Source organism: Acinonyx jubatus, chromosome X, assembly GCF_027475565.1.
Source record: "Acinonyx jubatus isolate Ajub_Pintada_27869175 chromosome X, VMU_Ajub_asm_v1.0, whole genome shotgun sequence".
Classification (NCBI taxonomy): Eukaryota; Metazoa; Chordata; class Mammalia; order Carnivora; family Felidae; genus Acinonyx; species Acinonyx jubatus.
The window spans coordinates 122,811,329-122,836,231 of NC_069389.1; the positions used below are offsets into that span (position 1 = coordinate 122,811,329).

Sequence of the window (24,903 nt, forward strand, 5' to 3'; positions counted from 1 at the left end):
TAGGACAGGAAACTATTCGGCAATAAGAGTGCCATCCTTGCTCAGGGACCATGCTAATCTCTGTATCGCGCCAATTTCAGCGTATGTGCTGCCGCAGTGAGCCCTCGGCAATAAGAGTGAGGAAACCGCAGCCCCGTGCAGCAGTCTGGACTCTGTCACAAGTGTGACATGGGATTAAAGCGACAAGTTACAGAAAATTGCATCTGGTACGATTCCATTTATATAAAGTGCAGAATATACAAAACTAAATCATACTGTTTCGGGATAATTCATATTTGGGATAAGTATAAAGAAGAACAAGGAAGGGTGCCTGGGTGGCTCAGTCGGTTAGGTGTCTGACTTTGGCTCAGGTCATAATCTCACGGATCATGAGTTCGAGCCCCGCGTCGGGCTCTGTGCTGACAGCTCGGAGCCTGGAGCCTGCTTCGGATTCTGTGTCTCGCTCTCTCTCTGCCCCTTCCCTGCTCATGCTCTGTCTCTCTCTCTCTCTCTCTCTCTCTCTCTCTCTCTCTCTCTCTCAAAAACAAATAAACATAAAAAAAAGAAAAACATGGAGGGATCATGGTTACCTCCATTGAGGGAGGAGGAGGGTACTTGGGGTCTTCAGAGGCTTTGGGAGTGCAGTCCTCCAGGGGATGGCGGGGATGTAGGCATAGCGCTTTATCGTCATTCTCTACACAGTGCACAGAACTGGTGTGTTCTCTTGTGTATGTATTACGTCGGATAAGATGAAGCTGCCATTTTTACAAGCCAAAGATAGCTGGATATTAAGCAATTCCATCTGCTTTTGACCTACCAAATTTCATAATAATAAAACCAAAAGACTTTATCCTAACAAATGCAAAATTGTGACGAAAGGGGCATGCTCCTAATAAAATACTGTTTATCAAAAACTAAGTCGAAGTAGAAAAACTCATGCAAAAGTTCACATGGACTCTCAAGGGACCCCAAACAGCCAAAACAATGCTGAAAAAGAAGCACAAAGTTGGAGGAGTCACACTTCCTGATTTCAAAACATGCTACAGGAACCGAAATCGTGTGGTGTGGCATGAAGACAGACAGACAAACCGACAGGACAGAACACAGACCCCAGAATAAATCCTGACAGAGAAGGTCAGACGATCTTCGAAAGGGTGCCGAGACCACTCAGTGGGGGAAAGGATGATCTCTTCAACAGACAGAGCTGGGAAACCGGACATCCACATGCAGAAGAATGAAATTGGACCCTTACCTTACATCGTGCACATACACCCATCCAACATGGCTTAAAGGCCTAAATGTAAGACCTAAGACTATAAAACTCCCGAGGCACCTGGGTGGCTCAATCGGTTTAGCATCCGACTCCTGATTTTGGCTCAGTTCATGATCTCAGGGAGCCTGGGTGGCTCTGTCTGCTAAGTGACCCACTCTTGACTTGGCTCTTGGACTCACGATCTCACGGTCCACGGGTTCGAGCCCAGTGTCGGGCTTGGTGCTGACAGCATGGTGCCTGCTTGGGATTCTCTCTCTCCCTCTCTCTCTCTGCCCCCTCCCTGCTCTCTCTCTCTCTTTCTCTTTGCCTCTCTCTCTCAAAATATAATGAATAAACTTGAAAAAGAATGGAAAATATCAGGTGTTGGCAGGGATGTGAAGAAATTGGAAACGTGTGCACTGTTGGGAGTTATAAAATGGTGCAAGCGCCATGGAAAACAGTATGGAGGTTCCTGAAAAAATTTAAACTAGAACCACTACATGATCCCGCAATCCTACTTCTGGATATATATCCAAAGGAGTTGAAAGCAGAGATTTTTGTACATCCATGATCATGGCGGCATTATTCACAATGGCCAACCTCAGCAGCCACCAGCTGATGAATGGATGAACAAAATGTGGTCTATCCATGCAACACTACTTTCCTAAAACAGGAAGGAAATCCTGTCATAGGCTACTGCACGCATGAACCTTGAGGACATTATGCCAAGTGAAATAAGCCAGGCACAAATGACAAATACTGTATGATTCCACCTCTACAAGGAATCTAAAGGGATCAAATTCATAAAAATGGAAAATAAAATGATAGGTGCCAAGGGCTAGAGAGGGGGGCAAAAGGAGAGTTGTTTAATGGGTATAGAGTTTCAGCTTTGCAAGATGAAAGTTCTGGAGATCTGTTTCATAACAATGTAAGTGTACTTAACATACTGAACTGTATACCTAGAATGGTTCGAATGGTAAACTTTATGAATTTTCTATCACAATAAAAAAAATTGACTCAAGAAAACCTGAACAGTCCCATAATTATTAAAGAAATTGGATAGGTAGTTTAAAATGTAGGGATAGGGGCGTCCGGGTGACTCAGTTGGTTAGGCATCTGACTCTTAATGGCAGCTCAGTTCATGATCTCACTGGTTTGTGAGATCGAGCCCCAGACAGGCTCTGCACTAACAGTCCAGAGCCTGCTTAGGATTCTCTGTCTCCCTCTCTCTGCCCCTCCCCTGCTCATTCTCTCTCTCTCTCTCAAAAATAAAATAAACATTTCTTAAGGTTAAAATGTATGGAAAGAGGGGCAAAAGACTGCAAAAACAAGGTTTATAGATGAATTCTATCAAATCTTCAAGAAACTAATAACTCTCTCTCAGATCAATAGTCCCAAGGAACAGAAAAGGCAAAATGCTCTCCCAACACATTTTATGATGCCTCTATATCAAAACTCAGCAAGGATAATACAAGACAAAAGAAAGAAGAAAGAAAGAAAGAAAGAAAGAAAGAAAGAAAGAAAGAAAGAAAGAAAGAAGAGGAAGAAAGGAAAGAAGGAACACAGGCAGGAAGGGAGAGAGAGATAAAGGGAGGAAGGAAGAAAGGCCAATCCCGAACTATATATGAAAAGAATACACCATGACAAGGTTGAGTTTAGCCCAGAAAATGTAAAAGTGGTTTAACATTAGAGAATCAATTACTGTAACTCACCATATTAACAGGTGAGAGGAAGAAACTCCTGTTACCATCTCAATGCACTGAGAAAAAGCATTCAATAAGAATTGAACACATAGCAAACTAGGACTGAAAGGGAGTCTCCTTACTCTCATAAAGGCGTCTAGCAAAACCGCCTGCAAACATCCTACTTAACGGTTAAACTGAGAACATTCTGCTTTGATTCCATGTTGTGCTATCCAGGGAAGAAAGCGAAAGAAAAGAAACTACAGTTAAAAGGACTGGAAAATGGGAGAAGATATTTGCAAATGACATTAGATAAAGGGTTAGTCTCCAAAATCTATAACGAACTTATCCAACTCAACATCCCCCCGCAAAAAAACAAATAATCCAGTGAAGAAATGGGCAGAAGACATGAATAGGCACTTTTCCAAAGAAGACATCCGGATGGCCAACAGACACATGGAAAGATGCTCGACTTCACTCATCATCAGGGAAATACGAATCAAAGCCACACTGAGATACCACCTCATGCAGGTCAGAGTGGCTAAAGTTAACAACTCAGGAAACAAGAGATGTTGGCAAGGATGTAGAGAAAGGGGAACCGTCGTGCACCGTTGGTGGGAATGAAAACTGGTACAGCCACTCTGGAAAACAGTACGGAGGCTCCTCAAAAAGTTACAAATAGAACTACCCTACGACCCAACAATTGCACCACTAGGCATTTATCCACGGGATGCAGGGGTGCTGTTTCGAAGGGACACACGCACCCCCATGTTTATAGCAGCACTATCAACAATAGCCAAAGTATGGAAAGAGCCCAGATGTCCATCGACGGATGAATGGATAAAGAAGATGTGGTTCATATAGACAATGAAATGAAATGTTACTCAGCCACCAGAAAGAATGAAATCTGGCCATTTGCAATGACATGGATGGAGCTAGAGAGTATAATGTTAAGCTAAATAAGTCAGTCAGAGAAAGACAAATACCATATGATTTCACTCATATGTGCAATTTAAGAAACAAAACAGGTGAACATATGGGAAGGGAGGAAAAAAAGAGAGAGGGAAACAAACCATAAGAGACTCAACGATAGGGAACAAACTGAGGGTTGATTGCAGGGAGGGGGTGTGGGGGAGGGGAAAATGGGTGATGGGATTGACGAGGGCACTTGTTGGGATGAGCACTGGGTATTGTATGTAAGTGATGAATCATTGAGTTCTACTCCTGAAACCAACATGACACTATAGGTTAACTAACTAGAGTTCAAATTAACATTTTGAGGAAAAAAAAAAAAAGGACTGCAGAAGAAAAAACAAAGTAGTCACTAGGCAGATGACATGATTGTATAAATAGAAAACAAACAGAATCCACAAAAGGACTCCAAAAAGCATTACTAGACGTAATACCAGCAGCGCTATCAGAAGGTAAATTAAAAAGAAGACAGCATTTATCATGGTATGAGACATGTAACAAATGATGCGCATGTCCTTTGGGGAAATGTGTATTTAAAGGACCTTATTAAATAGAGATACGCTATGTTCATAGACGGGGAAACAAAATTTTAGAGGTAGCTAGTCTCCAAAGGGTTTCAAAATGGAACAAAATCTCTATTTATCCCTTCAAAAAAATCCCAACAGAGTTTTTCCTGGAACTTGACAAACTGTTTCTTAAACTTAAAAAAAAATTTTTTTTTTAATGTTTATTTTTGAGAGAGACAGAGTGCAAGCGGGGCAGGGGCAGAGAGAGAGGGAGACACAGAATCCGAAGCGGGCTCCAGGCTCCGAGCCGTCAGCCCAGAGCCCGATGTGGGGCTCGAACCCACAAACTGTGAGGCCATGACCTGAGCCGAAGTTGGACACTCAACCGACTGAGCCACCCAGACGCCCCTGTTTCTTAAACTTTTAAGGAAAACTAAAGGGTCTAGTATAGGCAAGATAATTTTGAAAGATGATGAGAAGAAGGAGCAGCCAACTGAGGGGGAGAGCGAAGGAGAAGAAAAAGGAGGAAGAGAAGAAAAAGAAGCTTTCAAGCTTTAGTAAGTTGAACAGAGGTAGAGAAATCAACCAAAAGGACAGAAGAGAGAGCCACGGCCACATAGGCTTGGGACAGTCAGTGGAGCGGGGTGGGCTGAACACAGGGGCAAGGAGGACAGGCCCCCATGTGGAAAAGGAGAAGGTACATGCAAACAAACCCATTCCGGAGGGACGGAAGGATACCTGAGTAGGAAATTACGGCGGTGGCACATGGCCTGTGACCCGGCGAGCCTCCTGCCAGCGTCTGGAGAGCCTGGCACTGGGAAAGCAGTCAGCGCCAGGACACCGGGCACGGCACCACCGGGTGCTCGGACCAGCGACGGCCACCTCCCCACCCCTCGAGTGGACGCTGATAAATGTGCCATCGGCAAGGATCAGCACAAATACATCTCCCCAGGACCATGGTGAGGGGAAGGGGTCGTGGGCAGAAGGAAGCCCACCACACGGCTCCCTTTCTAGGAGATTTCAAGCGCACAAAACCTGGAAACATCCTCCATGGTTGCCACCAAATTCAGGCTCGGGGCCGCCACCTGCTCCGGATGGCCTTGCAGGCCATATGCGCGCAAAGCTATTCAAAATCGTGTTGCGCAGGGCGCCGACATGGCTCAGTCGGTTGAGCGTCCGACTTCGGCTCAGGTCATGATCTCACGGTTGGCGGGTTCGGGGCCCCGGGTCGGGCTCTCTGCTGTGGGCAGGGAGCTAGCTTCAGATCCTCTGTGCCCCTCTGTCTCTGCCCCTCCCCTGGTTGTGGTCTCTGTCTCTCTCAAAAATAAATAAACTTACAAAAAGCGGTGCCGTGCGACTACAGGTTTATTTTCTTCTGTGGAAAGGTAGGAAAAATGTTGCCATTGCCGAGATGGAAGATGTCTTTCCCGAGGTCAGTCAGGACATACGTGTGTGTGAGGTGCAGAGGCGGAGGGGTGGGTAGGGTTGGGAGGTTGGGGGGCCGGCTGGCTCCGCGGGCTGCTGGGGGATGGTCTTTCCAGTCTTACTGTTCAGAGCCCTGCCCTTGTGTCCCCCCCACACACACTGTCCCTCCCCAACAGCCTGGCCCTCCTGGGCTCCTAGATCCCTCCCCGGCCCCCTGTGGGCACCTCGTCTTCCCCCTGGGAGGGCGCGGAGAGGGAGGCAGTAACATATTGAGCACCTGTGCTCCACATCCGCGGGCCCTCGGGCTCAGGGTCACTCACCTGCCTGGACACTCCTGGTCTTGCTTCCAAGTCCCCTCTAGCGACACACATCCATCCCAGTGCCCCAGTCCCCTTGAGCCGAGCTTCTCACACTAACACCCCAACAACTCCATCGGCCATCTCTCACCTCATAGGCCCTTCAGTCCTCTCGTCCTACCCTGCACCGCCCACCCCTCCACCCGTACCTCTGCCCTGCAGGGAGCCACTTTCCCGCAGAAAGGGCCCAGGGGTCCCCCGGATTCTCCTGCCCACACTGCCTACACCCCATGGAACACCAGGTCTCCAGGATTCTGCCCCCTCCGGCACATCTGGAGCATACCCACCTCTCCACGTGCCAATAGCCACCACTGGTCCACATTCTCCCACGCTCTCCACCCAGGGCCACCAGCTTACACTTGTCCAAATTCCGAGCTATTTACAAGGTCATGGTGACTTTTGCCGTAAGTCTAAGTTCTCCCTGATTGGCTGACCTCTGCATCCCGTTCGACGAAAACTGTGCTCCAGGCACAGGGAGGCACGTGCGCCTATGTCACCTGCAGTCCTGGCATCGGGCAGTCCCCATCTCCCCTGCTGCCCAATGCCTGCCTTGGTTCATAGTTCAGGGCCACGTGGCCTGCTGGTTAAGTGCAGGGGCCCTACAGTTGACTCTTAGCCTTGCCATTAACTAGCCCTGCAACTTTGTGCAAGTTTCCTAATCTCTCATGCCTCAGTTTCCCCACCTGTGAACTGTAGAAAATCAGGGTACCCCTTCTGGGGTCATGGTAAGGGGTGAATGAGTTCACACACGCAGAACACTTAGAGCAGCCCTGATGGTCAGGAGGACATCAGAAGTAGCAGAAATGTGTGGTTCAAGGTCAGCTTAAATCTCACTTCCTCTGTGAAGCTCTCCCTGATGCCCTGAGCCCCCGTAGACTTGCCTCCTCTCCCTCCCACGCGAGGTGTCCTCCAGAGATGAGCTGTTCCAGCAGTGGAGCCTCATCGGTGGGCACGTAGTTCTGCGCCCCCCCCGCCCCCCAGGCCCGGGACAGACACCCTTGGATCAGGTGGCAGTGGGCTTTGTCTCTGAACGGCGCCACTGCGAGGCCCAAGACCGGCACCCGGTAGGCGCTACGGAATGCCTGCCTGCCCACCCAACGGGAGGGCACTGCCCGCTCTCACCTGCTCCAGCCAGGTGCCCACTGAGGCCAGCAGAGGGCAGCAACGCCCTGCCCTGCACCGGCAGTCACAGGGGTGGGCGGGGAGGGGCCGGGCAACCCAGGCAGGCCCCGCCAGGAGAAGTGGGGTTGGGCGCGATTGCGTTGTGGGAGGGAGGCCAGGGCTGTGCTGGGGACGCACTTCGGGCACTGCCAGCTGCTCTTCAACCCCTGCCAGCGGCCCACCCAGGTAGGCAGGAACTGGGGCTGGTGAGGACGCGGGGTGCAAGGGATGCTGGGTCGTGGGGTGCTGCCTTGGGGCGTGCTGGGTCTGGGAGAAGCCGGGGGTCTGCAGGGCCCACTCGCTGGAGAGGGCAAAGGCCATCAGGCGCCCCGATCCAACACCTCCTGAGGCCTTAGGGGCACGGCACCCCCTGAGGGGGGCGCCCTGGAGCTGGGAGGTGGGACCCCAGGCTTCTAACCCCCAAATGGGAAAGCTGGCGGGGCTGGGGGCAGGGGGCAGGGTAGGGAGGAGGCCCGCCTGGCTCCCCACCCCCACAGCCACCCAACCGGCCCGACCGGGTGGCAGTGAGCCCCGTTGCCACCACCTTGCCCCGAAGCTGCTGCTGCGGTGCACCGTGGAGAAAGTGGGCACCCCACCCCGTGTGCACCTGCCCCCCCATCACAGCCCAGGGCCCCTGCTCTGCCAGCCTGGGGTGCAGACGGTGCCCTGTGAGGTTGGCCAGAGAGCCAGCTGCCGGTCGCCACTGCCTTCCCACCCCCTCCTGCGCCCCACACGCAGAGGGGACTTCTAGGCCCATCTCGGGCCCGTGTTTCCCCGGGCGAGGGAAACCAGTTGCCAAGACTGAGGCTAAGTACTGGGTTCCTGGGGGCCATGCCCCCGCCCCCTCGTGCGCATCCTCTCTGCCTCAGCCCCCCCCCCACAGCATCCCCCGCCACGGGCACCGCCCCCTACCATCATGCTGCACCTGGCACGACTTTCCCAGTCCCCCGGGGCGGGGCTGGATGGACACAGGTCGCTTGCTCTCTGGACAGTCTTATTCCGGGCCAAGGGGGTGGGGGGGGGTGCAAGGTCTCCTGGACGGGCTGCCTTTGTCAGCATCTCCCGGCCCCCAGCCCGGACAAAGGCAGGCATTGAGGGCCAGGACTGGCACTTTGACTGGGCACCAAGGCTACCAAGGCTGAGGCTGGCATCGCAGGGGCTCAGCGCCCTGACCTTCCTGTGGGGGCCCAGTGGCCTACCCTGTGCCCTTCACAGGGACCCGGGGGGCGGGACACAGAGGCGCACGCGGGCTGGCACGGGGCGGGAGTGGGCCGGGGTCGGCCGTGTGGGTCTCATTTTGCTGGCTCGAAGAAACCCTGTCCTTTGTCCCCAGGTCCCGGGGGGTGTCTCTCTGGGGGTGGGGCGTGGCGGGGAGCCCCCTGGCCCGAACAGCCCGGGTGGGGGTGAGAGCACCAGACAGTGAGTCCCTGGCCCAGGCCCGCGGACAGAGGGGACATTGTTGGGGTGGAGGCAGGGCTGCCTTGGCCCGGCCACTATTCACAAAGCTGCCAGCTGCGGTGGAGCCCAGCCGCCCGGGCCCTTGGCCCCCCTGGCCTCCCTCCTCCCCCGGGGCCAAGGCTCCAGTGTCTCCCTCCCACTCAGGACAATGCCCCCCACAGCCGCCTTGTGCCCGTCGCCGCCGCCCTGGGCCGGCCAAACTGAGGAGATGGGCCTCCCTCGGCGCCACGCTGCCCAGGAGACCCCTCTGTCGCTCCTCTTTGAGGCGGTAAGCGCCTGGGTCCCCCGTCCACAGACGTGGTGCCAGGGGCGGGGGGCGGGGGTACGAGGCAGGGCAGGCACAGTGGTCCAGGGGAGCCCGGGCGCGGGGCTCCCGTGCACCGCGTCTGTTCCCCTCACCCACACAGCCCGGGCCTGGCCGCCGAGATCCCGGGTCCACAGGAAACGCCCCTGTCCCCAGGCCGGGCCTGACCTTCCTGTCTGTGTCCCTGAGATAAGGGGCTCCAGGGCCTTCCTCGGGGCTCTGCCTCCAGCCGGCACACCCGGGGCCCGGGCTGGCGTCTCCGCCGCCAAGCCGCAGGGCACCCAGGGACAGCGGGCCATGCCCAGCTGCGCAGGACCCCAGCCCAACTTAGGACCTGGACTCTGTCCCCTTCTCTGCGGCTCTGCGCCCGGGAGCTCTGCGTGGTGAGCCGGCGCTTCCTGTCGCCTCGTCACCTGGCAGCCGTGGGGACCCGAGGTTGTGGAGCAGGGGCCGGGACGCGGGGCGGCCTCCTCTGGAGGCTCGGGGCCCCCACAGGCCCAAGGGAGATAGCTTTAGCGTGAGCTCCGAATGGCTCCACATGGGTGGGGGTGGGGGTGCCCAGGCCTGGCTTCGCCCCCGAGTGCCCTCTCCTCAGGCAGGCTCACCCTTCTCTCTCTCTCTCTCTCTCTCTCTCTCTCACGCCTGCACGTTAGCACCCCGGGGCTGGGGCCCCCGCTCTACCCCTGCACCCGGTGTCATCTCTCGGTGCTTCCCCACAGCCTCCCCAAGTGCCCACTCTGGCTGGCTCCCAGGTGTCCCCCAGTCCCCGCTCTGACCCCCTCCCAGCCCTCTCCTCTGCCCTGCCTCCATTGCCACGTGAGCGGGGAAGGGGCAGAGAGACAGAGAGGGAGACTCAGAATCCGAGGCAGGCTCCAGGCTCCGACCTGTCAGCACAGAGCCCGACGCGGGGCTCGAACCCGCAAACCTCGAGATCGCGACCTGAGCCGAAGTCGGACGCTCAGCTGGCTGAGCCACCCAGGCGCCCTGGAGAGGGTCCCTCTTTACAGCTAGCTGGCCCTGCCTGCCCAGGGCGAGGTTTCTCTCATGCCCTCACCATCTCTCTCGTGCTGTGGCTGTCCCCCACCTTGCATGGTGGCCCTGCTCCCCTTGCCCCCAGGCTGACAACTGCCACCAGCCTTTGTTCTACGTCCCTGTCCTCTTCCTTGTCTTTCCCTCCCCTTCCCGCTTGCCTGGCTGCCGCAGCCTCTCTGCCTCCCCTGGTGTCTCCCCATCAGCCCCTCCCTCCTCTCCTGCCCTTTCCCCTCTCTCACTGCCCCTCCGTGGCTCAGAGTCCTTCTGTTTTGTTCTTGTGCCTTTTCAGGACCCGCCCCGTCCTTCAACAATGTAGATGCTTAAGACGTAGGAGATGAGAGAAATTCTTTCCTCGGGCACACGTGTGTGTGCGCCCCAGCCCACCCTCTCCCCATCTCGTGGATACTCTCTCTGTGCCTCTCTCTGTCTCTCTCTCTCTGCCCCTTTTCTCCCTGTCTCCCTCTGTCTCTCTCTCTGTCCTCTGCCTCCCTTCCTATCTGTCTCCCTTCTGGATCCTCCTCTTCCTCTGGTGCTCTCTCCACCCCTCTTCGTCGGTGTCTTTCACTGCCCTGACATGTGCGGGCATAGGGTGTGGAGGCTGGTGCTCTCCCCCCCCCCCCCCGTCCCCCACCCCCGACCAGGCCTCGCTTGGCTGCGCTCTCCCCCCAGGTACCTGTGATGGCTCCCCGGCCTCCCCTCGGGCCCCACCTCCTGCTCGTGCTGCTGCTGTGCCCGCCGCCGCCCCTGGCCGTGGCCCGTCACTTCTCCGCCCCCAACACCACCTTCAACCACTTGGCCCTGGCCCCTGGCCGCGGCACCATCTACGTGGGCGCCGTGAACCGCCTCTTCCAGCTCAGCCCCGAGCTGCAGCTGGAGGCCGTGGCTGTCACCGGCCCTGTGTTCGACAGTCCCGACTGCGTGCCCTTCCGTGACCCGGCGGACTGCCCGCAGGCCCGGCTCACCGACAACGCCAACCAGCTGCTGCTGGTGAGCAGCCGGGCCGGGGAGCTCGTGGCCTGCGGGCAGGTGCGGCAGGGCGTGTGTGAGAAGCGGCGCCTTGACGATGTGGCCCAGGTGCTGTACCAGGCCGAGGACCCTGGCGACGGGCAGTTCGTGGCCGCCAATGCCCCGGGGGTGGCCACGGTGGGCCTGGTGGTGCCTACGCCAGGCCGGGACCTCCTGCTGGTGGCCAGAGGCCTGGCGGGCAAGCTGTCGGGAGGGGTGCCGCCCCTGACCGTGCGCCAGCTGGCCGGGCCGCAGCCTTTCTCCAGCGAGGGCCTGGGCCGCCTGGTGGTGGGCGACTTCTCGGACTACAACAACAGCTACGTGGGGGCCTTTGCCAACGCCCGCTCCGCCTACTTCGTCTTCCGCCGCCGGGGCGCACGGGCGCAGGCCGAGTACCGCTCCTACGTGGCCCGGCTCTGTCTCGGGGATGCCAACCTTTACTCCTACGTGGAGGTGCCCCTCACCTGCCAGGGCCAGGGCCTCATCCAGGCTGCCTTCCTCGCCCCGACCACCTTGCTGGGGGCATTTGCCGCAGGCCCCAGCGGGGCGCAGGCGGCCCTGTGCGCCTTTCCCTTGGCTGAGCTGGACGGGAGCATGGACCGGGCCCGGCGCCTTTGCTACACGGCGGGTGGCCGGGGCCCCAGCGGCACGGAGGAGGCCTCCGTGGAGTATGGAGTCACGTCTCGCTGTGTCGCCCTGCCCCCCGTGAGTGCCCCTGTCACCGCGGGCTTTGTGTGCCGCCTTCGTGAGGCGGCCCCGTCTTGCCTGGCCTGCCTCTCCGTCCCTGTCACTCCGCGGTGTCTCTTGGCCCAAGGCAGGGACCGCCACACGTAGTCCCGGGCTGTGGGTGGCTGGATGCTGTCAGGTGACAACCGGCTGCTTAGAGGATGTCCGGGAGGGGCAGGCTCCTAGCTGCCCTTGGCCTGTGTCCCTCTGCTGTGTGAGCTTGTCCTGACACGGGGCTGGGGGCCTGACCACTCTGTCCCGGGTCCCCCAGGGTTCCCTGGCCTCGCCCTCCAGCCTTGACTAGCTCTGGGCCCGGGGGAAGGCACTTCCTGCCTCTTCCAGGAATCTGATCCCCTCCCTGTCCACCCAGGACTCCCCCGAGTCATACCCCTGCGGTGACGAGCACACGCCCAGCCCCATTGCTGGCCGACAGCCCCTGGAGGCCAGGCCGCTGCTGCAGCTCCGGCAGCCCATCAGTGCCGTGACAGGCCTCCAGGCAGATGGGCACACGATAGCTGTCCTGGGGGACACCCAGGGGCAGCTGCATAAGGTGAGGCCCTGACGGAGGAGGGGCTGCCCGAGCCCTGGGCCCCGAGCGCCAAAGGCCTCCACACTGCCCGGCGAGGCCTGGCCTCACTGGCTTGACTGGGGGTGCCCCTGCCCTGCTCGGGGAAGCCCCAGGTCCCTTGCGCCTCTCGGGCCGCATCCCACTGGCAGGTCGGAAGGCCACGCCACACACTGATGGCTGGCTGGGTGCCGCCTCCTGGGACGCCTAGGTGTGTGACTTAGGATGACTTCCCAGGAACCTCCTGGGCAGCCCCCGTTGCTCCAGATCGTAGCGGGAGCCAGCGGTCAAGGCGGGCAGGATTGCCACGGGGATAGGGTGGGCAGTGCCCGGTCCCCAGAGCCGGCCTGGCCCCGGAGGTCTCTGCGAGGCAGACTCTGGCCTCCTTGTGACCTGCTCACATCCCTACAGCTGCCCTCCTGCCCCTGGCTCCCAAGGCCCTTAGCCGGGGTGGCCGGGTGATGCCCAAAGCGGGAGGTGACGCCGGCAGAACAGGGCGTCCCGCCCCACTCCCACGCACGGCCCATGGCCCGGCCTCCCCGGTCTGGCAGGAAGGAGAGCCGGCTCTACGGGAAAGGGTGCCTCCCGGGAGCCCCAACCGAGAGGAGAGCACGTGTCCTGAGTGGCTGGCCCATGGCCATCTCGGGAGCAGGCCTTGTCGTCCCTCCAGGTCTTTGTCAACGGCTCCCGAGGCCAGGTGTACCACTCCCAGCAAGTGGGGCTTCTGGGCTCAGCTATCAGCCCAGACCTGCTGGTGGACGGCAGGGGCAGCCACCTCTACGTCCTGACTGCCCAGCGGGTGAGGCTTGTCCCGGGGCAGGGAGGGCACACGCACCCCGGGTCCCCGCACCCACCGCCCCTGGCCTTTGCCGCCCCCGCAGGTGGACCGGGTGCCCGTGGCAGCGTGCCCCCAGTTCCCTGACTGTGCCAGCTGCCTCCAGGCCCGGGACCCGCTGTGCGGCTGGTGCGTCCTCCAGGGCAGGTGAGCGCGGCCGACAGGCGGTGTGTGCCCGAGGGCGCCCCAAGGGCACTGCCTCCACCCTGCCCCTGGAGGCCCAGCCTGCTTCCTCCTAATTTGCCAGCCCCGCCCCCAGCCAGGCTTCCTCCGGTGGCAAGCCTTCCCCGTGCGGCAGTGGCCCCCAAAGCCTGCACACTGACCGGGAAGCCCTGTCTGCTTGGCCCCTTCCTCTTTTTTTTTAATGTTTATATATATATTTTTTAATGTTTCATTTATTTTTGAGAGAGAGAGAGAGGGAGGGAGGGAGGGAGACAGACGGAGAACGAGCAGGGCAGGGGCAGAGAGCGAGGGAGACCCAGAACCTGAAGCAGGCTCCAGGCTCCGAGCTGTCGGCACAGGGCCCGACGCGGGGCTCGAACCCATGAAACGTGAGATCATGACCTGAGCCGAAGTCAGATACTCAAGTGACTGAGACACCCAGGCGCCCCCTTGGCCCCTTCCTCTTGAGCGTAGTCCCTTTCACTCCCCCTGAGACCCACGTGGCGGGCCAACGGGCCCCTGTCCCACAGGTGTACCCGCAAGGGCCAATGCGACCGAGCAGCCCAGGCCAACCAGTGGCTGTGGAGCTACGAGGACAGCCAATGCCCGCATGTGCAGATCTTGCTGCCGGCCCACCGCCCGCGCCAGGAGCAGGGCGTGGTAAGATGCCCGCCTGCGGTGGTGGGGGTGGGGGGCTACCCCCAGGCCTCCCCGGCCTCCTGTCCTGCTGTCTCTGCTCCCACCCTGCTCCGCCCTCACCCCTGCTCTGCCCTAGCAGCATCTCCTTTGCTGAGACACCCCCCCCACACACACACACCGAGAAGCCCCTGCCTGCTCTGTTTTCCTTGCGTGTGTCCCAGGTCACCTTGTCTGTCCCTCGGCTGCCCACCCTGGCCATGGATGAATACTTCCATTGCGCCTTTGGGGACTACGACAGTTTGGCTCACGTGGAAGGGCCCCACGTAGCCTGCATCACTCCTCCCCAAGATCAGCTGCCTCTTAACCCTCCAGGCACAGGTGAGGGGCCCCTGGGGCGGGGAGGTTGGGGACCGGGGCGGGAGCTGCAGGGGCAGGAGCCGCATGACCTACCACCATCCCCTCCCAGACCACGTCACCTTGCCCCTGGCTTTGATGTTTGAGGACGTGGCCGTGGCCGCCACCAACTTCTCCTTCTACGACTGCAGCGCTGTCCAGGCCTTGGAGGCGGCCGCCCCGTGAGTGCTGGGCCTGGCTGCTGGGCAGGGGTGGCAGCCCCCGACGGAGCCCAGCCTGAGCAGCCACCGCCCCCCCCCCCCCGCCCCTCCAGGTGCCGCGCTTGTGTGGGCAGCCTCTGGCGGTGCCACTGGTGCCCACGGAGCAGCCGCTGTGTGTACGGGGAGCACTGCCCAGAGGGGGAGGTGACCGTCTACAGTGCCCAGGAGGTGGGTGGGCCCAGCCCCCGACCCACGCTATGCCCTGCCCGGGCCCCTCAAGTTCCGAAGGGCTAAAGGGTCTCCTTTCCGCAGACGGATGTCCAGGTGCGTGGCCCAGGGGCCTGTCCCCGGGTGGAGGGCCCAGCGGGTCCCCTCCTGGTGCCTGTCGGTTGGGAGAGCCGTTTGGCCCTGCGCGTGCGGAACCTTCAGCATTTTGGAGTGAGTGGGGGATGGGGATGGTGGGGGGGGATGCTGACCGTGTCCAGGGTCCTGATGACGTCCACTCCCAGAGCCTGCCCGCCTCGTACCACTGCTGGCTGGAGCTGCCCGGAGAACTTCGAAGGCTGCCGGCCTCTCTGGAAGAGACGGCCGGGGACGTGGGCCTCATCTACTGCCAGGCCCAGCAGGTGTGTGGCCGCCCCACAGCCTCACCTGCCACCACACACTTTCTGTAGCCCTCGGGGGCCCCGCACGGCCCTTGCCTCGCAGACCCTTCCGGGCCATCGGTGTCCTGTCACCATCCTGAGGCCTGCTCTGCGTAGGCCCGGGGCGTGCAGCGGGAACATGGCACTCACAGCCTCTGCCCCAGGCTCGCAGTCTGCCGGGAGACGTGGGCACAGAAGCGAGGCACCCATTCTGGGAGGAGGGTCCTGGAGGAGACAGGGGCCAGGGGCATCCTGAGTCGGGCCCAGCCTGACCCCACCCTCCACCCACAGTTCTACCCCTCCATGGCCCAGCAGGAGCTCCCGGTGCCCATCTATATCACCCGGGGCAAGGGGCAACGGCTGGACAATGCCCACGCTCTTCATGGTGAGCTTGAGGACGGCAGGGCGGGTGGCACAAGGCGTGTGGCAGACGGGATGCGCCTCAGTGCACCGCCTGGCCTTCCCTAGTGACCCTGTATGACTGTGCTGTGGGCCACCCCGACTGCAGCCGCTGCCAGGCGGCCAACGGAAGCCTGGGCTGTCTGTGGTGCAGCCACGGGCAGCCCGCCTGTCGCTACGGTCCTCTATGCCCCCCCGGGGCCGTGGAGCTGCTGTGTCCCACGCCCAGCATCGACGCAGTGAGCCCCCAGCCCCTCTGCCGCCCCCCATCCCACGGCCCACCCTTCCACCCCCTCCCCATCCGCCCTGCCATGCTCTCCACTCTCCTGACCTCACCCAGGTCAGACCAGCCTGCGCTCAGGCCCCCGAGCCCTAGAGGCTCTGTCCTGCCTCAGGCTGGTCAGCTGGCTGGGCACCCCTACTGCAGGTCAGATGTGGGATCCGAACACTCCATCGTCACCCTTCCCTGCTGCAGATCGAGCCCCTGACCGGGCCCCCCGAGGGCGGCTTGGCCCTCACCATCTGGGGCTCCAACCTGGGCAGGGACTTTGCTGAGGTGCGAGACGCCGTGAATGTGGCTGGCCGGCCCTGCAGCCCTGAGCCCTCCCTCTACCGCACCTCTGCCCGGTGAGGCATTCTAGCTGCCCGGGGGGCGGGGGAGGGATGCCCTCCCGGGGAGGCCCTCAGAGAGCGGCTGCCCAGAGAAGGGAGGCCTGGAGCCAAGGAATGTGGGCCCGGGCCAGATGCGCCAAAGGAAGATGAGCCAGGGGAGGGAAGGAGAGGGGAGCTGGCAGCGAGAGGGCGCAGGTCCTAGGCAGTGGCCGGTGAGTGGCCCACGGCTCCTGCTGAGGGAGGGCCTGACCAGCCACCGGGTCTCCATTCCCCAGGATTGTGTGCGTGACATCCCCTGCCCCCAACGGCACCACAGGGCCAGTCCAAGTGGCCATTAAGAATCGGCCACCAGGCGTCTCAACCCAGCATTTCACCTACCAGGTCAGTGCCCACGCCTGGGTGGTCCCCGCACAGAGCGACAGTAGGAGGGAGGGGCAGGAGGGCATGGACATCTAGGTGAGGCTTTCAAAGTTGGCCTGGGAGGTCGCACGAAGGGCCGCCACTCATCCAGGAGCGAAGCCGCGGATCTGACTGTTCGTTCAGGCCCCTGAGCCGAGGACAGTGGTGGCATCTGTCCCGGTGCGGGGAGGAGGGCAGTGAGGGACTGGAGCTTCCTGCCGGCACAGCTCGGGAGTGAGGGAGAGCGGGGACGCCTCCAGACACTAGCTTGAGCCCCCGCCATCCACTGGGGCTAATTCTGAAGCCAGGAAGCCCAGGGCGGGAGCGGAGGGAGGCAGGGCCCGGTTAGTATCGGGAGTTCTGCGGCGCCCGAAGGTGGTGATTGGATCTCAGGGTTTAGGGCTGGGTGGGGGTGGGGGGCTGGGAGGTGTAAGCCGTGGCAGAGGAGGCCGTCCCGAGGGGCAGAGACGCAGTGAGGAGAGAAGAGCCCCCTCCGAGGGCAGGGCAGCTAGAAGGAGAGCCACGGGGCTGCAGAAGCCCTGACACAGGGGTTCCGAAGGAGGGTGTGGTGGGCGGTGGCCCGGGTGACGAAGCACAAGTGCCTTGGGGACCAGATCCGAGGTGAGTGAGTGCCAGGCCAGGCTGCCATGGCTGCCCCAGGCTGCTCTGTCCCCCAGGACCCCGTCCTGCTGAGCCTGAGCCCCCAGTGGGGCCCCCAGGCAGGGGGTACCCAGCTCACCATCCACGGGCAGCACCTGCAGACAGGAGGCAACGTCAGCGTCTTTGTGGGTGGACAACCCTGTCCTATGTGAGTGTCTCTCCTCCTGGCCCCAAGCTGGCTGCTGTCAGCTCGGGGCATTCCCTGCAGGCCTCACTGTCCCCTCATGTACTGGGGGCAGTGGACTCAGGGCTCCCTAAAAGCCCCCATCAAAGTGCAACAGAAATGGCCACTGTGCCCATCCCTAGTACCCTGTGCCCTCACTGAGGGAGGCGACGTTGGGTGTCTGGTGGGGTGGCCAGGCCCAGGCTAGAGCGCAAGATGCCAGACCCCTCCCCACCCTGCAGCCGGGAGCCGGTGTGTCCCGAGGCCATTGTGTGCCACACCATGTCCCAGGCCAGCCCAGGAGAAGCTGTGGTTCGAGTGGTGTTTGGCCACGCCCAGCGCACGCTGCCCACCAGCCCGTTCCACTACACCGCCAACCCCCAGCTTGTGGCGGCAGAGCCCAGCGTCAGCTTCCGGGGGTGAGGACCCAGTCCGCTCGGGGTCGCCGCCGCACCTGGCCGGGGAGGCGGGGCGGGGGCGGGGCCTCCCGCCCGCGCCCCGCCCCTGCTGACTGCCGCCCCGGCACAGGGGCGGGCGGCTGATCCGAGCCAGGGGCACGGGCCTGGACGTGGTGCGGCAGCCCCTGCTGTCCGTGTGGCTGGAGGCCCCGGCGGAGATGCAGGTCGCAGGGGCCCGGCCCCCGGCCTCAACCCCGACGAGGAGCTGCGGGGCCCCCGCTGCAGCCCCCCAGGCTTGTATCCAGCTCGAGGGAGGCCTGCTGCAGGTGAGCGCCCCACGGGCCGGCGGCGGGGCCGGTCGTGCCCGCGGAGGGAGGACGGGGGCCCGGGGTCCACCTGGCCCCCAGGGAGCGAGCGAGGGAGCCCCAGCTCACCCCACCTGGTCCTGCCCCCGGCTGCCTCCTAGTGCTCCACCGTCTGTTCCGTCAACTCGTCCAGCCTCCTCCTGTGCCAGAGCCCTGCCGTGCCAGACGGGGCGCACCCGCAGCGGGTCTTTTTCACCCTAGACAACGTGCACGTAGACTTCGCCAGCGCCAGCGGGGGCCAGGACTTCCTGTACCAGCCCAACCCCCGCCTGGCCCCCCTCAGCCGCGAGGAGCCCGCCCGCCCCTACCGCCTCAAGCCGGGCAACGTCCTGGACGTGGAGGTGAGGGCTTCCACCGGCCGGCTCTTTGCGGGAAGCGTGCGCCTAGGCTGGCTGTCCTGGCTCGAGCCTCCCCCCCCCCCCCTCCCCCCGTGTGTCTCCCAGGGCCAGGGCCTCAACCTGGGGATCAGCAAGGAGGAGGTGCGCGTGCACATCGGTGACGGCGAGTGCCTGGTGAAGACCCTCACGCTCACCCACCTCTACTGCGAGCCACCGTCGCGGGCCCCCCAGCCAGCCAACGGCTCCAGTAGCCTGCCGCAGTTCGTGGTGAGGCAGGGCTCTGGGTGCCTTGGCGGCTGGGCGGGCGGAGCCCTGAAGGCCCGCACTCAGGAGCCCCGTCCCCCCAGGTTCAGATGGGCAACGTGCGCCTGGCCCTGGGCCCCGTCCAGTACGAGACTGAGCCCCCTCTGTCCGCCTTCCCTGTGGAGGCCCAGGTGGGCCTGGGCATGGGCGCGGCGGTTCTCATTGCCGCTGTACTCCTCCTCACTCTCATGTACAGGTGAGAGCGCCCTGCGACCCCTGCGCGAGCTTGCCCCTTCGCTGGTGCAGAGGCGCCCCCCCCCCCCCCGCGGCAGGCCTCCAGGCAGCTGGCCACCCTGGCTCGGTGAACTCGGCCCCCCCAGGCTCGGGCCCGCGGCTAACACCTGGTCCCCGGGCTGCAGGCACAAGAGCAAGCAGGCCCTGCGGGACTATCAGAAGGTTCTGGTGCAGCTGGAGAACCTGGAGATTGGCGTGGGTGACCAGTGCCGCAAGGAGTTCACAGGTGGGGTGGGAGCCGTGGGGAGGGGGTGGTGGGCAGAGGGCCCAGCTGGGCCCGAGCCCACACCTGGGTGACTCCCGGCCCGCAGACCTGATGACCGAGATGACCGACCTCAGCAGTGACCTGGAGGCCAGCGGGATCCCCTTCCTAGACTACCACACGTATGCCGAGCGAGTCTTCTTCCCAGGGCGCGGCGGCTGCCCATTGCAGCCCGCACCCGAGGGGCCTGGCGAAGAGGGCCGCCGTGCCCCCGTGCGCCAGGGCCTGACGCAGCTCTCCAACCTGCTCAACAGCAAGCTCTTCCTCCTCACGGTGAGGACTATGCGGCTGGGCAGGGTGCCCGGGGGTGGGGGTGCGGCGGGGCCGGGCAGCGGGTGGGGGCACAAAGGTGGGAGAATACGCGGGGCTCCCCTAAGTGCCGCCCCGCGCCGCCCCCCCCCCCCCCACAGCTCATCCACACCCTGGAGGAGCAGCCCGGCTTCTCCCAGCGGGACCGCTGCCACGTGGCTTCTCTGCTGTCTCTGGCGCTGCACGGCAAGCTTGAGTACCTGACTGACATCATGAGGACTCTGCTAAGTGACCTGGCCGCCCATTACGTGCACAAGAACCCCAAGCTCATGCTGCGCAGGTTGGCTCTGGCCCGACCACGGGGCCCGGGAGCAGGGGTGGGGGACTCCCCGCTGAGCTGCCCGCCTGCCCTGCCCCATCCTGGGGCTGGGCAGGGCCGCGAACCCCCAGGAGGCAGGCAGGCCAGGACAGAAGGCACCGGTAGGGAGGTAGATGGGCATCCTTCCCGGGGGCCCGGGCAAAGGGGACCAACAGGCGACAGAGCCCTGGCTTCCCCCCTTTGCCCACCTCGGCCCCGGGACGGGGTGGCCCCGCAGCACCACCCCCTCTGACCTGGGGCCTGCTCCCCCCAGGACAGAGACCATGGTAGAGAAACTGCTTACCAACTGGCTGTCCATCTGTCTCTACGCCTTCCTGAAGGTGAGGGGCGCCCCAGGTGACACCTCGTCCCCTCGCTTCACGCGCGGGCTGCTGCGTGTGGCCTCGCGGACCTGGCCCCAATTCTCCCCGGGGCCTCGGGCTACGAGGGCTTGGAAAGGGGGAAGGCGTGGGGCGGAGGCGTCTCCCCTCGGAGCTGACACGGGCCCGTCCCGATGCTTGCAGGAGGTGGCCGGTGAGCCGCTGTACATGCTCCTCCGGGCCATCCAGTACCAGGTGGACAAGGGCCCCGTGGACGCCGTGACCGGCAAGGCAAAACGGACCCTGAATGACAGCCGCCTGCTTCGGGAGGATGTGGACTTCCGGCCCCTGACGCTGATGGTGTTGGTGGGCCCCAGGGCCGGCGGGGCCGCGGGGAGCGGTGCGGCACAGCGCGTGCCTGCCCGGGTGCTCGACACAGACACCATCACCCAGGTCAAAGAGAAGGTGTTGGACCAAGTCTACAAGGGCACCCCCTTCTCCCAAAGGCCCTCAGTGCACGCCCTAGACCTCGGTGAGAGAGCCCACCCCCCCACCCGTCCCCACATGGGCCTGTTCCCACCTGTAGATGCTCAGCCGGGCCTTGCTTCAAATGGCAGGCTTGGGGGACAGGCTGCAGGCTAATCGGCCTCCCCACGTGCCCCCAGAGTGGCGCTCGGGTCTCGCTGGTCATCTGACCCTGTCAGATGAAGACCTGACCTCGGTGACCCAGAACCACTGGAAGAGACTCAACACCCTACAGCACTACAAGGTAACCGGCGGGCAGGTGCTGGGGGGAGGCAGGCCCCCATCTCTGGATCAGCCAGGGAGGGAGCCCAGCCTCTGCTCATCGCCCCACCAGGTCCCAGACGGAGCCACAGTGAGGCTCATCCCCCAGCTGCACAAGGGAGGCGCCGTCTCCCAGAGCCTGGCCCAGAGCTGCCCCTTGGGGGAGAGTGAGTCCTGCGGCCCCCATGCGCCCATCTGCGCCCCAGAGCTGAAGTGGGCAGGCAGGAGCCCTGGGCTTGCCGTCTGCCTTGCCTGGGTGTCCCCCACACCGCGCCAGTGGGCAAGCGAACGCTCTAGGCTGGGCCGAGGGCCTGGGGCAGACGAAGGCGCAAGCTCGTCCTGGTTGGGGAGCTCTGGGACCACGGGGTGTTGGGCTGAGCGAGCCCCTCGGCTGCCACCCTCTCTGCCTCTCTTTTCCCAGGCTGGGCATCCCCGGCCGGTGGTGTGGGAGAGCAGGCAGGGGCACAGGACTGAGGCCGGGCTTCTGCGCCCTCAGACACCCCCATGCTGGAGGATGGCGAGGAGGGCGGGGTCCACCTCTGGCACCTGGTGAAAGCCACCGAAGAGCCGGAAGGGGCTAAGGCCCGGCGCAGCAGCCTGAGGGAGCGAGAACGGGAGCGGGCGCGCGCGAAGGCAATTCCAGAAATCTACCTCACCCGCCTGCTCTCCATGAAGGTCGGTGTAGCTGCGGAGCTGGAGGGAGGAGCCACAAGGCTGGGAAGGTTCCCGGAGGGGGGCCCTGACTGGGCAGCGGAGAGGGCGTGGTCCTGAGAGGTAGAGGGGCCCCACACACTGACGGAGCCCGCCCCGGCCTCCCGCACGGCCCCTCCCATGCCTTCTAGGGCACGCTGCAGAAGTTTGTGGACGACACGTTCCAGGCCATCCTCAGCGTGAACAGGCCCGTGCCCATAGCCGTCAAGTACCTGTTCGACTTCCTGGACGAGCTGGCAGAGAAGCATGGCATTGAGGACCCGGAGACCTTGCACATCTGGAAGACTAACAGGTGCCTCGCCTACTGTCCCCGCCCCCATGCGGTCGAGACATGGAGTCCCAGAGGGATAAGGACATTGCCCGGGGTGGGGGCCACAGGGCCAGGACGCGAACCTACGTGTGGTGTCACGCACCCTGGATTTCTGGCCGCCCCCAACACGGACTCGTAAGACAGCTCCCTGCGGAACTCAGGTCCGAGGCCTGGGCTGACGATGCCTGTGGCCGACCCGTGTCCCCAGCCTGCTGTTGCGATTCTGGGTGAACGCCCTGAAGAACCCACAGCTCATCTTTGACGTGCGCGTGTCAGACAACGTGGACGCCATCCTGGCGGTCATCGCCCAAACCTTCATCGACTCCTGCACTATCTCGGAGCATAAAGTGGGCCGGGTAAAGGCAGAGCCGGCCCTGGTAGCTTCCAGAGGGGTGACAAGGAAAGGCTCAGGGCACACGCCACGGAGGCTCAGTACCCAGCCCTGAGCGGGCCTGGGGGTGGGGTTGGGGTGGTGGTGCCTAACGGGCCGGGAGGCCCGGGGGTGGGGGAGGGCACCGGTGATGCATTCAGGGTGACAGGGCCGGAGCTCCCCTGCCTCCCCGCTCAGGCCCACCCCTACCCGGAGCAGGACTCCCCAGTGAACAAACTGCTGTATGCCCGGGAGATCCCTCGCTACAAGCAGATGGTGGAGAGGTAGGTGTCGGGCCCCGGGGGGGGGGACTGGGGGGTGGGGGCTGCCCGCGCCTAACCGTGTCTCCCCTGCCAGATACTACTCCGACATCCGCCAGAGCTCCCCGGCCAGCTATCAGGAGATGAACTCGGCTCTGGCCGAGCTCTCTGGGGTGAGGCGCAGCCCAGGGGGCGCACTCCTCCATGTTCGGGTGGGGGCGGGGTGGAGGGGGGAGGTTTGGGGTTTAAGGTCCAGGCCGGGGCTCACCCCTCCACGTGCTGCCCCCAGAACTACACATCAGCCCCCCACTGCCTGGAAGCTTTGCAAGAGCTCTACAACCACATCCACAGGTATTACGACCAGGTGAGGCCTGCGGCGCTCCAGTGGGGGGAGGGGCGCTCGAGGCGGGGGGGGGGGGGGCCACGGCCCCAGAGCCCAGAGCCAGGCCCCGGGGATCCTCCCTGCCGGTGGAAGCAGGTGTCTGGGCCAATCTGGGCAGGGGGGGGAGGGAGGGCCCAGGTTGGGGAAGGAGCGTGGCTTCTGTCCAGATTCCTCGGGGAGGCCTGGGGCAGCTCCTGCTGGACCCCCCCCCCCCCTAGGCTGGCACGGCCCTGGGTAATGGGCGGAGCACAGAGGCCTCAGGCAGGGCACCCTCTTCTGCCCTGGCAGATCATCGGTGCCCTGGAGGAGGATCCCGTGGGCCAGAAGATGCAGCTGGCCTGCCGCCTGCAGCAGGTAGCAGCCCTGGTGGAGAACAAAGTGACGGACCTGTGAGCGGGTCACCTGAGGCCCAGCGGCCTGGAGAGGAGCAGCGCTGCCCGGATGGAGCCCGCAGCCGAGGAGGGGCCGGCAGGGCGCGGAAGGGGGTCGTGCCCACCAGGGGGCTCCCTGCCACCTCTCCCACCACCCGCCCTTCCTTCCCCTACCCCGGCTTCTTTCTAATTTATCGTAATCCTTACCTCTCTTCCCCGCCTCCCCCACTATATTTATTTGCTTGCTGGAGAATCACATCTGGAAATAAAATAGAAATACATCTTTTTAGAAAACCCCCCAGCCTGTGCCTGTCCCTGTGAGAGTTTACTCAGTGCCTCCCTTCTTGGTCCTCCCCTCGGCCCCGCAGCTGTGACTTCTGCCCGAGGAAAAAGGGCCATCCGGCACCCCCCCCCCCGCCGGGCCTTCCTCTCTTCTGTCCCCTCACCGCCTCCCTTGGCCCACCCGCCCCCACCTACGGCCACCCTGCCCTACCCCTACCAATTCGTTCCTGGCCCAGGGACAGCAGGACCAAGCGTCTCCCATCTTGGCCTCACCACGGTCACTGCCGAGCCCCCACTGCTTCTTTCTGACTGTCCGACAGTCCCCAGCTGGCCTCCCCGCTCCACACCTGCCCCCTCTGCTCCCTCCTGGGAGCAGCCAGAGTGATGTTTCCAAAGAGCAAAAGTGCCCGTCAGCCTCTGCGAGGATCTCACACAAACGCCCACGGGTTCCGTGAGGACCCTTGGCCGCCCAGGGCCTCCCTGCCTCTCCCCACCCCCGACCCCTCTGTGGCCAAAGGGGCCCCCGGCCTATCCTGCTGCAGACCTCACCCCAGCCGGGTCCTGCACCGCCCTGGAAGCTCGCCCACCCACCCCTTGCTGGGCAACCAACTCTTCCTGGTCCCTCGGATGCAGCCCCAAAGTCACAGGCTCCAGAGGGCTCTGCCTGACCTGGAGGTCCCTCTGTCACCGGCCTGTTAGAGCTGGGGGCTTGTGTGGGCCCCACCGGAGGAGGACCCCTGAGGGCAGGGCCAGGGCAGATGGGTCCCTGTGCCTCCCACGTGGGCACGTGGCACATGCTGGTGGACGCAGGGAGGAAGGCAGGGATGGCCGGGCGCTGAGGAGCTGGAGGGGAGACCACACTGTGTCAGGGCTGGGGTCCTCAGTGGGCGGGTTCCTGGGCTTTGACACCGTCCCAGCACCTCTGGTGGGAGCCGCCAGTTGCCTTCAGTTCACGCCCCTGACTCCATCATCCGGGATCCCCAGCGACACCACATTCAGGGAGAGGGAGGCGCCTGCCTAAGGGGTCAATGAGCCACAGGAAAAGTGGGAACCCCACTGAGAGCGGGCAGGGAACAGGGCACCCATGGGAATGGGGAGGGCCTCCTTCGCGAAG

The 24,903-nt window shown here is 62.5% G+C and overlaps 1 protein-coding gene and 1 non-coding gene across 12 annotated transcripts; one reads left to right on the plus strand and one right to left on the minus strand.

Annotated features, from left to right (window-relative positions):
* On the minus strand, positions 1–104 carry LOC113597406 (U6 spliceosomal RNA). The gene has a single exon (XR_003418171.1). It is a non-coding gene; the product is annotated as a U6 spliceosomal RNA (small nuclear RNA).
* Positions 105–7,378: 7,274 nt separating this feature from the next.
* PLXNB3 (plexin B3) lies at positions 7,379–23,801 on the plus strand. 11 transcript variants are annotated; one of them, XM_053201861.1, is made up of 36 exons: positions 7,379–7,519; positions 8,936–9,059; positions 10,797–11,837; positions 12,229–12,408; positions 13,094–13,222; positions 13,305–13,405; positions 13,951–14,080; positions 14,281–14,437; positions 14,526–14,634; positions 14,727–14,841; positions 14,926–15,051; positions 15,123–15,239; positions 15,549–15,642; positions 15,726–15,895; positions 16,132–16,283; positions 16,544–16,649; positions 17,345–17,475; positions 17,733–17,909; positions 18,019–18,214; positions 18,355–18,594; positions 18,697–18,858; positions 18,939–19,090; positions 19,254–19,354; positions 19,440–19,663; positions 19,801–19,979; positions 20,272–20,338; positions 20,522–20,849; positions 20,983–21,086; positions 21,177–21,270; positions 21,600–21,778; positions 21,946–22,106; positions 22,333–22,480; positions 22,693–22,778; positions 22,852–22,927; positions 23,044–23,118; positions 23,425–23,801. In XM_053201861.1, exons 2-36 carry the CDS (start codon positions 8,940–8,942, stop codon positions 23,527–23,529), a joined length of 5,832 nt encoding a protein of 1,943 aa, XP_053057836.1. In that variant the 5' UTR covers positions 7,379–7,519; positions 8,936–8,939; the 3' UTR covers positions 23,530–23,801. The 11 variants fall into 11 exon arrangements, 9 of the variants coding, with proteins under 9 accessions (XP_053057836.1, XP_053057837.1, XP_053057838.1 ...); XM_053201862.1 differs by having other exon boundaries at positions 22,714–22,778; XM_053201863.1 differs by having other exon boundaries at positions 15,573–15,642.
* Positions 23,802–24,903: the final 1,102 nt, after the last annotated feature.

Coding starts and splice junctions, on each gene's coding strand:
- PLXNB3 (XM_053201861.1), top strand. CDS start 8,940: ATGCCCCCCACAGCCGCCTTGTGCCCGTCGCCGCCGCCCTGGGCCGGC. Junction 19,664..19,800: donor GCAAGCTCTTCCTCCTCACG/GTGAGGACTATG, acceptor CCCCCCCCACAG/CTCATCCACACCCTGGAGGA. Junction 22,107..22,332: donor CACATCTGGAAGACTAACAG/GTGCCTCGCCTA, acceptor CCGTGTCCCCAG/CCTGCTGTTGCGATTCTGGG.